The sequence below is a fragment of the Argentina silus genome, assembly GCF_951799395.1.
Source record: "Argentina silus genome assembly, chromosome: 3".
NCBI lineage: Eukaryota > Metazoa > Chordata > Actinopteri > Argentiniformes > Argentinidae > Argentina > Argentina silus.
In genome coordinates, this window is record NC_139657.1 from 22,275,559 (window position 1) to 22,289,238 (window position 13,680).

At 41.0% G+C, this 13,680-nt stretch overlaps 2 protein-coding genes across 5 annotated transcripts in view; one reads left to right on the top strand and one right to left on the bottom strand.

The window, feature by feature from the left end:
• immp2l (inner mitochondrial membrane peptidase subunit 2) overlaps positions 1 to 13,680 on the bottom strand; it is a 77,497-nt gene that overhangs the window by 18,324 nt on the left and 45,493 nt on the right. The window lies entirely within an intron of this gene.
• Positions 3,193 to 5,415, top strand: lrrn3a (leucine rich repeat neuronal 3a; the record flags this gene model as incomplete). The annotated part of the gene is made up of 2 exons (XM_083665620.1): positions 3,193 to 5,250; positions 5,407 to 5,415. The coding sequence occupies 2 exons, from the start codon at positions 3,193 to 3,195 to the stop codon at positions 5,413 to 5,415; spliced, it is 2,067 nt and encodes a 688-aa protein (XP_083521746.1).

Below are 13,680 nucleotides of genomic sequence, written 5' to 3' on the forward strand. Positions count from 1 at the left end.
TGACAGCCAGAAACAAGATTCTCTGGTCTGATGAAACCAAGATTGAACTCTTTGGCCTGAATGACAAGGGTCACATCTGGAGGAAACCAGGCACCGCTCATCACCTGGCCAATACCATACCTACGGTGAAGCATGGTGGTGACAGCATCATGCTGTGGGGATGTTTTTCAGCGGCAGGGACTGGGAGACTAGTCCGGATCAAGGGAAAGATAAACGGAGCAAAGTACAAAGAGATCCTTGATGAGAACCTGCTCCAGAGCGCTCAGGACCTCAGACTGGGGCGAAGATTCACCTTCCAACAGGACAACGACCCTAAGCACACAGCCAAGACAACGTAGGAGTGGCTTCAGGACAAGTTCCTGAATGTCCTTGAGTGGCCCAGACAGAGCCTGGACTTGAACCCGATCGAACATCTCTGGAGAGACCTGAAAAAAGCTGTGCACCGATGCTCCCCATCCAACCTGACAGAGCTTGAGAGGATCTGCAGAGAAGAATGGGAGAAACTCCCCAAATACAGGTGTGCCAAGCTTGTAGCGTAGACTTGAGGCTGTAATCGCTGCCAAAGGTGCTTCAACAAAGTACTGAGTAAAGGTTCTGAATACTTATGTAAATGTGATATTTCAGTTTTTTATTTTTAATAAATTAGCAAACATTTCTAAAAACCTGTTTTGGCTTCGTCATTATGGGTATTGTGTGTAGATTGATGAGGGGAAAAAATGAATTTAATCCATTTTAAAATAAGGCTGTAACATAACAAAATGTGGAAAAAGTGAAGGGGTCTGAATACTTTCTGAATGCACTGTATGTCTCTTATGTATCATCAGCATCTGATACAAATAAATAATCACATGAATTCACATGAAGTTGTCTCTATAACTACAGTATGTAGTAACGCTGTAATTTCTCTAATAATAATTTTTCAATTCAATAAATATTGAATATTTATATGAAGTTTGTGTCATTGCACAGTTAAAATAAGAAACAATCCTTACTTCACAACTGAAATACTATGCAATTACAATGCAATTTCTCAAGTACTCTGTAAGAGCATGTTAAAGGGGCAATCTGGGATTCAAACAACAACAAAGCGGTCTCCCCACCAATTTTTTGGATTAACATCTGAGGGATAGGGCTGGAGAAATGTAACCACTCTCAAATTCATAGATAGAGCTGTGGATGCAGGGACTGACCATCCATGATGTCAAAATTATAGTTTTAACCATGTTTTGAAGCTATACCATGTTTGTTTACAATTATTTACAATGGAGTAAAACAAACTTATATTTTGGGTTCTGGTAAGACAGTTGAACTAAGATCATTAGGCATATATACATTATATTCTTCAAGAATCAATATAATTTATTTAAAAGTAAAAAAATTGATCTACCAATCCCAGATTGCACCTTTAAAAGGAGCTACACAGGACATTTTCACTGTACTACAGCAAATAATGCCCTTGAAAAATCTGCAGGGATTGTGGAGTGATAGTGTTTAAAAGTAATAGTTCCCCACCAACAACAACATACTGATATCTCCTGGCCGGTGCGGCCACTCTGTTGTCAGATTGAAGCTCATTACAGAAAGTAGGCAAATCAAAATGATCCATAGTAAATATGTATTATTATCTGTTCACTTGATAGGATCTTATCTCAATGGTCTGGATAGTCGATTTTGCGATGGAAGCTAACGAGTACCAATGTGGCTAGTGTAAATAAAGCTAATTGCAATTTCCACTCATAGCCACAGGAGAGCTGAAGATTTCATATGTAGCTCCTTTAAAACAATGTTGTTATTTGTGAGTCACAGGTATAGTGTCAACAAAATGTAAAGTGTCTCCTAAAAAAACACACAATGCAAAATATTTCAGTCAATCTTAAATGAGAATTCCATGCAGAGTTTGGGGAATTCAATGCTTAAGTTATTTGGTGTATAAATTGAACACTTGATTTTTACAGCATAGAGCAACTAGGACAGAATCATTGCAAATGTCTCGTACAGACTGAAAAAATACTGTGTGTGTTGACTGACTGCCATAAACAAGCTAATATATGCATGCTCTGTCATAGCACGTCTTCATCACCAGCCTGCTCTTATAGCCTGACCGACAGCTTCATCTACTATCGCACACAGAGTCACGGCTTCTGCACTCAAGGTCACAAATTAATCAAAACATCAATATGTGCAGTCAACACAGGCAAACCTGGCACAGACCTGTCACCTGTAGGAACAACTTTGATTCAGTTCTTCATAAATAATGCAAGAGGGCTGAGGAGTCACAGCAAAATACCCGTGGCAAGCTTCAGAGATCTTTTTGGTGAATCTAAAATGCCTTGCAGTCATGTATTTATGTTGGAGCAACTCTGGGTGATTTTGTGTGTGCAAGGGGTTGTATGTGTGTATGTGAATATGTTGTTCACAAAAACAGAGGCTTTGGGTGATGTCAAATCTCAGCTAATTACAAGGTGGGTAAATCTGGGATAGGTTAAAAATGTTAAGCTTTTCCAACTTGCTATTTTTGATCACAGTTTTCTTGGGAGGTTGCCAGTTTTGTTTTACTGCTGTGAGCAAAATATGAAGCACTATTAAAAATTCCGTTCCTCAGCCAGATCTTCAGTGATATTGAGTGATTCAAAAGTGCCATTATTAGTCACCAACCTGCCAAATAATATACATAAGGTCAAGTCAATCATAACTCATCATTTTGATGGTGAAGTGAAAGCAATAAAATCAAATGAGCTTGAATATGTCTCGATATTCCTAAATGTCAATATGCCTCAGTCTATCAATAATACCTTGTTGAATGTAGTGTATTTTTTCTCTCGTTTTCCCCCAGATGGAAATTGACACCGGCGACAGTGATCGAGGATAATAATGATGGAAGACAGAGTGATCTGTCCCCAGCCGAAACCAGAGCATTCCTCAAGTCTTCCTGTGCTCCACAGACCTGCTCCCTGAAGGATACATTGACCTTCACATTTCCAGCTTGCATGACAACCTGGCAGAGGCTAAATTGAAAAGTTCTCTCTGCCAAGGACGTGAAGACAACAGGGCCAAAGCTTTGGGGACCAGGAGTCAGCAGAAATCCGCTCAGTCTCGCTGTGGTAACAAATGAGCCTTTATTTGTGAAGTTAACAGTGCTAACAGCTGACTCCATAAGGACCAATTACTATCTGAAGGGAATAGGGGGCCAAGATGAAGGAGACAGCATTTGCGGCTTGTTTGTTAGCCGAGCTAGCTCTGACTGCCTTTGTTCTGGCCTCAGATGAGGGCACACATTGCCCTGCATTGTGTCGATGTGAGATACGACCCTGGTTCTCTCCCAGCTCTATGTATACAGAGGCTCCCACAGTGGACTGTAATGACTTAGGCCTTTCAACACTGCCTGAGGGACTACCCCTGGACACACAGGTATTATTGTTACAGACTAACAATATCATTACTGTTGAGAAATCCTTGGATTACCTGACCAACGTCACTGAAATCGACTTGTCCCAGAATAACATATCGTCAGTGAGCGATGTCCATCTTGGGCCCATTCCCCAGTTGTTGTCACTGCACATGGAGGAGAACTGGATTCAGTCTCTGTCTGACAGCTGCCTCCCTTCCCTGCCCAACCTCCAGGAGTTCTATATCAACCACAACCTGATATCCACTATCAGCCCTAGGGCATTCCAGGGGCTTGGGAGGCTTCTACGACTCCATCTCAACTCCAACCGCTTGCCAGGCATCAGCAGGGAGTGGTTCCAGCCCCTCCCAAACCTGGAGATCCTGATGATTGGGGAGAACCCCATCCTCCAACTATTAGATATGAACTTTAAGCCCCTGGTCAACCTCCGCAGCTTGGTTCTGGCCAGGATGAATCTGTCAGAAATCCCGGAAAACACTCTGGTCGGCCTGGAAAACTTAGAGAGCATCTCGTTTTTTGACAACATGTTTGACCGAGTGCCCCGAGGCGCTCTGAAGAAGGCCCAGAGCCTGAAGTTTCTAGATCTTAACAAGAACCCCATTGAGAGGATTCAAAGAGGTGACTTTGTGGACATGATCCATCTCAAAGAGCTGGGCATCAATAGCATGCCGGAGCTGGTGTCCATTGACAGCTTTGCCCTGAACAACTTACCTGAGCTGACCAAGATTGAGGCCACCAACAACCCCAAGCTGTCCTACATCCACCCCAACGCCTTCCATAAGCTGCCCAGACTGGAGACGTTAATGCTGAACAGCAACGCCTTGAGTGCCCTGCACCGCAGCACTGTTGAGTCTTTGCCAAACCTGTGTGAAGTCAGCTTGCACAGCAACCCCATCCGCTGCAACTGCGTCATCCGCTGGATCAACATGAACAGGACTGCCGTGCGCTTCATGGAGCCCGACTCTCTCTTCTGCGTGGAGCCGCCAGAGTACCAGGGCCAGCACGTCCGCCAGGTGCACTTCCGGGAGATGACTGAGATCTGCCTTCCGCTCATCTCACCTGGAAGCCTTCCTGATCGCGTCACCACTGGGAAGGGGAGCTCGGTAACGCTGCACTGCAGAGCTTTTGGAGAGCCAGAGCCAGAAATCTACTGGGTCACCCCCTCAGGTGACAGAGTCCTGCCCAGCACCATGTCTGATAAGTACTACATGCATCCCGAGGGAACCTTTGACATCTATGGTGCCACTGAGAGTGAGGCTGGGCTGTACACCTGTGTCGCTCACAATCTTATTGGAGCAGACCTCAAAGCTGTATTAGTGGTCGTGGATGGATACTTTCCACATCCTGCTAACGAATCTCTACATGTATATATCAAATCTGTACAACCTAATTCTGTTTTGGTGTCTTGGGGGAATACTGGTGGTTTTGTATCAAATATAAAGTGGTACATGATGGCAGATGCCAACCACCCCTCCATGACATTCACTTCTAGGGTTCTGTCTGATGTGAAAGAGTACTGTATCACCCACCTGCATCCCTCCACCCAGTACCATGTGTGCGTGGAGGTGACAAGCATGCAGCTTGGAAACAACCGGGACTGTGTCAATGTCACCACAAAGGGACTAGCTCTCCCTGTGGAGAGCACTGAGAAGTGGGACACAGTGGTGATGGCTGTCTGTGCTGTGCTTTTCATTGTGGTCACTGTGGCTTGTTCTATCATATACACATCTCTGCAAAGCCAACACTTTTACAGGAAGTTGATGGTATACCCCTCTGAGCCAGGGTTGGGCCCCGGTGCCCTCGCTGTGTCTTCTCTCACAGAACAATGTGTGTCTGGTGTCAAGGTGAGGGCAACAGTAATAGACTTACTAGACAACTCCATTTAAGAAATGTCCTTGGTAATGGAAAAGAATGCTCCGGATTAAAACAAGTGAAAGAGTACGGACACAGTGGACACAGAACTATGTGATTTATGTGCCCTCTCTTGATGACATTGACAGGACACCTAATTCTGGAGCTTCACAAAGTGGAATCAGAAGGGCTCATGCATAAATACGTAACCAGCTAAATTCAGACAGACTCTTTTATACAACAAATGTGTCATTGAAGCAACACTTTCACAGACAAGTATCTAAATTGTGATATACATGGCTTCTGGTCATTCATGCGGTGCAACCAGAATAAAGCACAGCATAAAACATTGTTGTCTCTGTTATTGACTGTGGTTTATAATGCCTTGTGGAGATGTCTTTGAGGGCCACAAGGACTATTTTCTGTGCTGTGTAACACTCAAGGGCCATAAGTAAGAAATGCCACTTGTAGAGTTTATAATGGGAAAAACTTGTTAGACTAGTATTCAATAACAGTGGCGATGATGAAAATAATTTTATGATTCAATACATCAAATAAATTCTTTCAATAAAAAAAACTGTACATTGTCTTAGGGTTGGGCTGGTGTTAGGTATTACTGGTAGCATACAGTGTACAAGCTTACACAGGTATAATTCCTGCCGCACTGTACCTACAGCTATTTTGCCGCTACACCCGCCAAGCGCAGGGTGCGCTTATTAAATGAATACAATAGCATATGCAACGGCGAGGCGTGATCAGTGACACTGTGGACGATTTTGAGCCTGCTACGGTAGCCAGAGAGAGAGAGAAAAAAAAAGGTTCTGAAGCTAAGCAAACAAACCCACGCACTGACTGTGCTTCTTGTGCTAGGATGGTTGGATCAAATTACACTCACTTGGGGGGAGGGGAAGAGTTGTTTTGGTGTAAACACAAAAAAATGCAACTGCCCCAGCATGGCAACATTTTGGATTCAGACATACGACAAAAGGTAGGACCAGCTGGCTTCATGTATGTAGCCATTTAGAGAACATTAGCAATGTAGAGGCTAGTCCCATGTAGGTAAAAAATGCTTTTCAAAATGTAATTCAACATTAACTGCAAAGCACATGACAGAATACTACCTCGATTATTTGAATAGGCTACTATATCAGCTTGTGCACATGCAGTAAAATACCGGAGGAAAACATCTGCTGTCACTTGGTGCATTCAAGAGTCTGAGTGTGCTCGTTTGACAATGCTGTGTGTCACTGCGCCGGGTGGCACAATGTTTTTTTTTTAATTTAAGGTATTACTGGTGTAACAGGTATTGTGGCTGGAAGGTTTGCTGGTTTTGGGAATTCTAATACTGGCCCAACTCTTCATTGTCTTGAAGGGTAGGGGAGACGGGAACACATGTGGGTCAATCAGTACATGTGGCTCAGTACATGTACAGTTTGGTTCACTCCCTGCATGAATAAATTCTAATATCAATAGTCAAATATTTCAGCATCTGCAGGTTTTATTGGAAAAAGTAGTATTTGAAGGGTAAATGTAACTTTAAGGTTTAAGGTTTAATGTCTGAATCTTGACTTGTATCATTATGATTACTGTTCTGTTGGCTACAAATTGACATGAATGACATGTGTCAGAATTGTTGCCAGCTAGCTAGCGCATATGGTTTGGTATGGCTGCTAGGGTTGGGAGCAAATGTAACAGTTTTACAATTACCTGGGACAATTCTAAAACAGTGTTGGGCAAGTCCTGAGCACATGAGGACTGCACAGATGGAAGAATGACGATATTATTGTTAACGAGGATCCACCATGGATCAAAACATTGTTCCAATTAAACAGTCCCTACAGGATTTTGTGATTCTACAAATGCATAAATCAGTGCAAATTCAACCATTCCTCGCGTATTTTGCGAGGGCTTGCCATTTTAACCAATCACCGTACTTTGTTCACATAAAATGGCCAATCAAAAAAGGGCATGCAATTTTCACCAATTACCACACTCTTACCACGTTATCCAGTCCAAACCACACATCAACAAACTGTTTGTCCATCTCATTTGTCTAAAAAAATACCAGCTAAAGACTGTGTAAAACTATTTCGACAGTGGAAGCAAGTTATTTAGTAGTCTGTGCAATATAGTGGCAGAACACAAGAGAATGTCATCAATCATTTAGAACTAAGGACATAAGACATTTTAATTGCTTTAAGTGAAATTAACATGATCAAAACATGTCACAAAACTTGTAAAATTTCTGAAAATCCAAATCAACCATTTTTGGCCACAGATATCACAAAAAACATTGCGAAATCCTAGAAGGACTGATTAAAGGTGTTAATGGAGCATCATTGTGTGTCTATTTTGTCTTCCGCATTTTGTTTGGAGTTCAGTGGGTTTATTTGGTGTTTTTGTGTCCAAGTTGTTACATTTGCCCCCGCCTACTGTTAATATTGCACATTCAGAGACTTTTGGGATTAAAATCAATACTGTGATCCAAGCGTCCTCTTTAGAGACCTACATATTTATAGATGATTAGTAGACATATGTATGTTTCTGATATAAAAAAAGTACTGGTCTAGGTTGAATGGTCTCTGAATAATAGAGGTAATTGATTTTTTTTTTACAATTGCCCCGGTCTCCCCTAATCTCTCTGTACTTGAAATCATACTTGAAAGGGGTGTCTTACAAAAACATTAATAAAATACTGGAATAAGTCAAAGCAACATTTTAAGTTCCCACCATCAATAGCATTGTTGTCCATGAAATGCAAAATGTTATAATTCATAAATATGAGTCCCATAAATCTCTCCATATCACTGTCTAAATCATACAAGAGGAAAACTGTGTGATGTAGACAAACACAATTACTGGGACTGCCCTTGAAGGCGGACATTTTAACATTGTTACAAAAATACAAATCTCAAACAAGAGGACGTGTTTAGCCAATGACTGGGGAGGAGTGTGTGATTTCATGCTTTTGTGTGTGTGTGGGTGTGGGTGTGGGTGTGTGTGTGTGTGTGTGGGTGTGGGTGTGTGTGTGTGTGTGTGTGTGTGTGTGTGTGTGTGTGTGTGTGTGTGTGTGTGTGTGAGAGAGAGAGAGAGAGAGAGAGAGAAGAGAGAGAGAGGGTGTGTGTGTCTACACTGTATGTGTGAGGCATTGGAGAACCCATTGACTTTGAATTGCATTATATTCTCTTTCATTAAAAATCCAATATGGATTCCTAACACAAACCTCAGCAAGGTGATGAATCGGCGTCACATGTGGACTGATGGGGGGCATTTATCAGGAGGACTCAGCCATATATCAACTGAGTTTCAGCACCTTGGACAGGGCTTTTAGAGTGTGGCCATTTGTCACCGCCATGGGAGCTAAAATATGACCCATTAGAGCGCAGGTAGTGAATAGGTCAGCAAGAACGTGCTCCCTTTCCCTCTGTGACCCTGGTGAGACAGAGCCGCCATTACTGGAACAGCTCAGCAACTCTCAGGCTCGTTTGTTAAGCACTTCGCTTTGAACCAGGAGGGGATGGAGACAAATGGACCGCAAAATGTGGACAAAGTGGGTCTCAGTGCTAGAAGTCAGGAACAGGATAGACAAGGACCACCGTAGTAGTACTGATGTTATTGATGTCATACATTTGACTGCAAAGGAAGTTAACTACCTAGCCATGTTCACTAGAGAATTAGGGAGCTCAGTACAGTGTATTCACTACTTAATTAGGATACTATGCTAAAAGGATTAATTTTGCAGTGAAAAAAACCCTCAGTTGAGGCTTCATAACATATTTCTCATTCCTCCATTCATCTGGTTTGAACTCCAACTAACCCCACACAAGGAGAGCAAATTATGTGTCAACATGCAATCCACTTGGCAAGAATAAATAATAATAGACGTGCCTCATCAAATTTTCACACATGCAAACACTTTCCAATTCATGGAAAAATGCCCCATCCCGTCAGTTATTATTTTGTACTACCTAGGGGCATGCAATATGGTGAGAAAAACTAGAGAGAATCTGTTCCGTTTGATACACTCACACAGAGTATCATAATATTAGCCATGGTAAATTACATCTTAAACCTCTTTTGATATTATTGCAGCACACCAACATCCATCACAATGGAAAATAAGTGAGATAATGTTCCCAGTGAATTAAGTTAATATTGGTCCAGGGGGTGTGTGTAGTGTGTTAAATCACCTCATCCTTCACCACACACAGTACACACAGTAGCATCTGCAGCAGATATGTAGCTATGATTAACCCACTGATAATTTTCTCATGGTAATATGCCCAGTCAACAATATTGTACATGACAAATAGGCTCAGATGACATGCAATTGAATTATGATATCCATGGAGAAATCTGGAGTATTAGATGGCAATTTCTAGACTCCACATATAATTAGTCATTCTTTTTAATAACATCTTGCAGGACAGTGTTTGGTTGATTGCACATCAGCAATTAGAACACCATAATTGAATGCGACAAATTCTTTGCAGAGGTAATTCAAAGCTTTAAAGCTATTTATGAGGGTATAGGACCAAATCCTAACACACACGTCATTTTTGCACAAATGTGGGTAACATTTTACATTAAGTTGCCCCACAATGTAATTACTGTAGTAACAATGCAATGACAATGTAATTAGTCAAGATGTCTCCTCATAGCAGCAAGCACAGTGACGACACTCTATGCAGTATCAATATTCTTTTTTCTTTTGAGGGCATACAGAGAGTACAGTATGTATGTGTGGAAAAGACGCTAAGAAAAATATGGTATAGGTCAGAGAGTGAAAGACTCTATTGTGATTGGGTTCAGTGTTATAACGGGAAGCATGGTAGGAGAAGACTAAGCTACAACAAAGAATATCCAAGAGAAGGAATCCAGCAGAAAGGTACAGTAATATATCTGATGACTGTGACATGATCGAAATATAATGAAACATGCCAGAACACAACCTCAGAACTTAATGAAATTTAGAAGGACATTTAGTCAAAGCAAAAGGGCTGTGTACTACATGCTGTCCTTTCATTTCTGCAAAATGTCAATAAAAACAGTCTAATGACCTCCAAATACCTCTCATTATAACGTTTCCACTTGTAAAATGTGCAATTCCTGTGGAATTTGTCAGGCCCTAAAATAAACAGAAAAAATCTATTGTTCCAAAGGCTGCTCAAATCCTCCCATTTTGAATTATTACCCCATTATCAGCATTTTGTATTTAGGCCAGACCTGCTGCTAGTTGCTTGGAGTAAGTACAAATAGGAAGGTTCACATTTATCTAGCATTCCTCAAACAGCACCCTGGGGCTTTAAGTAATTACAGTGCCTTCGAAAATTATTCAGATCCCTTCACTTTTTCCACATTTTGTTGTGTTATAGACTCAATTTAAAATGGATTAAATGAAAAGAATTTGCCATCAATCCACACACAATACCCCAGACAAAGCGAAAACACGTTTTTTGAGTTTATTAAAATTGAAATACAGAAATACCTCATGTACATAAGTATTCAGACCCTTTGCGATGACACTCTTAAAATTAGCTAAAATGCTAAAATGTCATCTCAACTCAGTAAGTTGAATTGAGTCCATCTTAATGCAAGGATCTATGATCTGGTCTCTGATTTGCATAGGAATCAATTACACTGTGTATATTAGGATGTCACTACCAACTCAGCAAATTTTCTATTGATCCTGACAGACTCCCCAGTCCCTGCCAGTGATAAACATACCCATAACTTGATGCAGCTACCACTATTCTTCACACGAGAGATGGTGCGGAAACTGCATTGCATGTGCTGGATTTGCACCAAACTTAATGCTTTGTAGTAAAACCAAATAAACACATTTCCAGCCATTTTCTTTGCTGTATCACTTTAATTCATTGTTGCAAACAGAATTATGGATATGAGACAGATTATTTTCTATTAAGGGATTCTTTTTGGATACTTGGTTATAGACCCATTTTGTAGAGTGACTGAGATGATGTTGTCCCATCGACTGTGCTTTTTCCTCTCCACCATTCAACTTTGTAGATTTTTGTAAGTCTCCCCAGTCCTCAGGGTCGCATTCCTGAGCAGTTAATTGATTCCTATGCAAATCAGAGACCCTATAAAAACAAAGATATTAATTCCAAAATTACATGAACTATTATCCTTGTATTAAGATGGACTCAATTTAACTTATTGAGTGATTTGTTGATGACATTTTTGCATTTTAGCTAATTTTAAGAGTGTCATAGCAAAGGGTCTGAATACTTATGTACATGAGGTATTTCTGTATTTCGATTTTAATAAATTTACTGAAATTTCTAAAAACGTGTTTTCACTTTGTCATTCTGGGGTATTGTGTGTGGATTGATGACAAATTCTTTTAATTTAATCAATTTTAAATTGAATCTATAACACAACAAAATGTGGAAAAAGTGAAGGGGTCTGAATACTTTCCGAAGGCACTGTATTTCCCCACTTATTGGCCCATTAAGTCAAAACAACACTAGTGACTTTGTGTGATCTTGTAATGGTGCACTGTGTGGTTTTATTAACTTTTTTAATTATAATTTCAAGTCCAACTCAACTCCCGGGCAGTGCACTTCTTCTTATTCCTTGTTGATGTTAACAACTCAAAATAAATGTTCTTTTCAATATACTGTAATCCAAAAGAGTGTTTCTCTTATACTTGCAAAAAAGTGAAAATTGATGAAGACATCTCTCACTATTTTTTTTGTCAACCGCTTTCTCTTTTGTCAACACTTCTGTATTTGTTTCTTAACAAAATCCCAACTTTAGTTCTTTTGTCAGTTTTACAGAACAGTAAATAAAGCATCCTGAAAATCAAACAAAGGGAGCAGTGGCACACCCTTACTGACATGATATAGTGGCACACACTGGGACGACAACCAGGAAGCTGCTACACTCTGGATCCACAGGAAGCAGAAAATAGGAGAGCATTCTGCACTAGAGCTGCCATTTCCTTTTATAGTAATAAAAGCACTGAGGAGAAATTGCGCTTTTATGTGTCAATCTACAGTTCAAAAGCAGGAAGCACTCCAAAGCATTCACTGCTGTACCCCATCAATAACACAACATGGGCAGAGATGGAAGCGAGACACATCTAACAGCTCCTCTGCTAATAAGAATGGCGACAGAAATTCATTTACATATACCATACTCATCCAAGATGATTATAGCTTCTATTCAATGTAAAGGATCACTTCATACACCGCCAAGAAACATCTAATGAACTACAATTATGAGAGCTATACTGTACGTGCCTGTGAATATACTGGATGTATGGTGACATTTGTAATGAGGCTATGGTGACTAATCCTCCTTTAACAACTCAACTGCATGTGAAAGTTATTAATGAGTCAAATAGAATTACTTTAGTTCTGCAAAATCAAGTGTCATCTGTACAAGTCAGGGGCAACTGCTACAACAACAAACTATGAGCAAATCTGTGTGTGTGCACATGCACAGTTCACAACCCTGGTGCAATGAGCTGTTGGAGTGGTGGTAGTTAATTACCTTTTGATTTGCTACAGCTCCACAACCTCTCTGTGATCCTTTGATCCCCCTGGTTCATCATGGCTCTGTCTGCGTGACCGGGCGTGGCTAGCTGGCTCTCAAAGGGGGATTGTGAATTCCCTTATCCTCCACAGCACCGTGTCATTCAAAGCACCGTCACCAAAGGCTCTATGATTACACAATCAGTAATGAATAATTTACCTTTTCTTAATGACCCGGTAAGCTGGTTCATTTAAACAGCGGCTTCCTTCTAGCGTGGTGATTATAGCTGGGAGCCAAGGTGAGAAAGGTAGATTAGAGGAAATTAAGACTGGCTCACAAGGGGTGCCTATCCTGTACAACAGCTACAGTACATTTGTTAATGCCGAAACAACGTTGGCCGAATGGCATTGCAACCCATAACAGGAGTTGGGTTACTACTTGGTAACCACATTGAGATGGTTTTCACTCTTGTCAATCTGCCAGTCATACATATGTGCCATGGTTCTCTGGTCCATTTGAAAGTATTCTGGCTTTAAGTGATCCAAATAAATACAGTTGTTCAAGTTATTCCTTGGAGACAATTTATTTATTGGTCATATTTTTGATCAGAAGTCTGGCCTTTCAGAAGGCCCACCATGGGATAGATGTTTTTAGCACGAACAGTGCTGTGTAAACATTGGTCTGAACATAAAAGCCTTAGAAATGACTCACAGTTTTTCAGCACGCACCACTGGCAGTGCTTTCAGAGTGCTAGCTTTTTTTTCGGAATGGGCTTCCATGCTGATCGCATTTGGGCTCAGAGGAGAGTGCTCAAATCTAAATGATTCCTCACCACGCATCACTTCCCGTTCTGCTCCTATGTAAGTGCACCATACTAACTAACCTGTTACTGTAGGTTCAGTCATCTGCACACTGAGGCA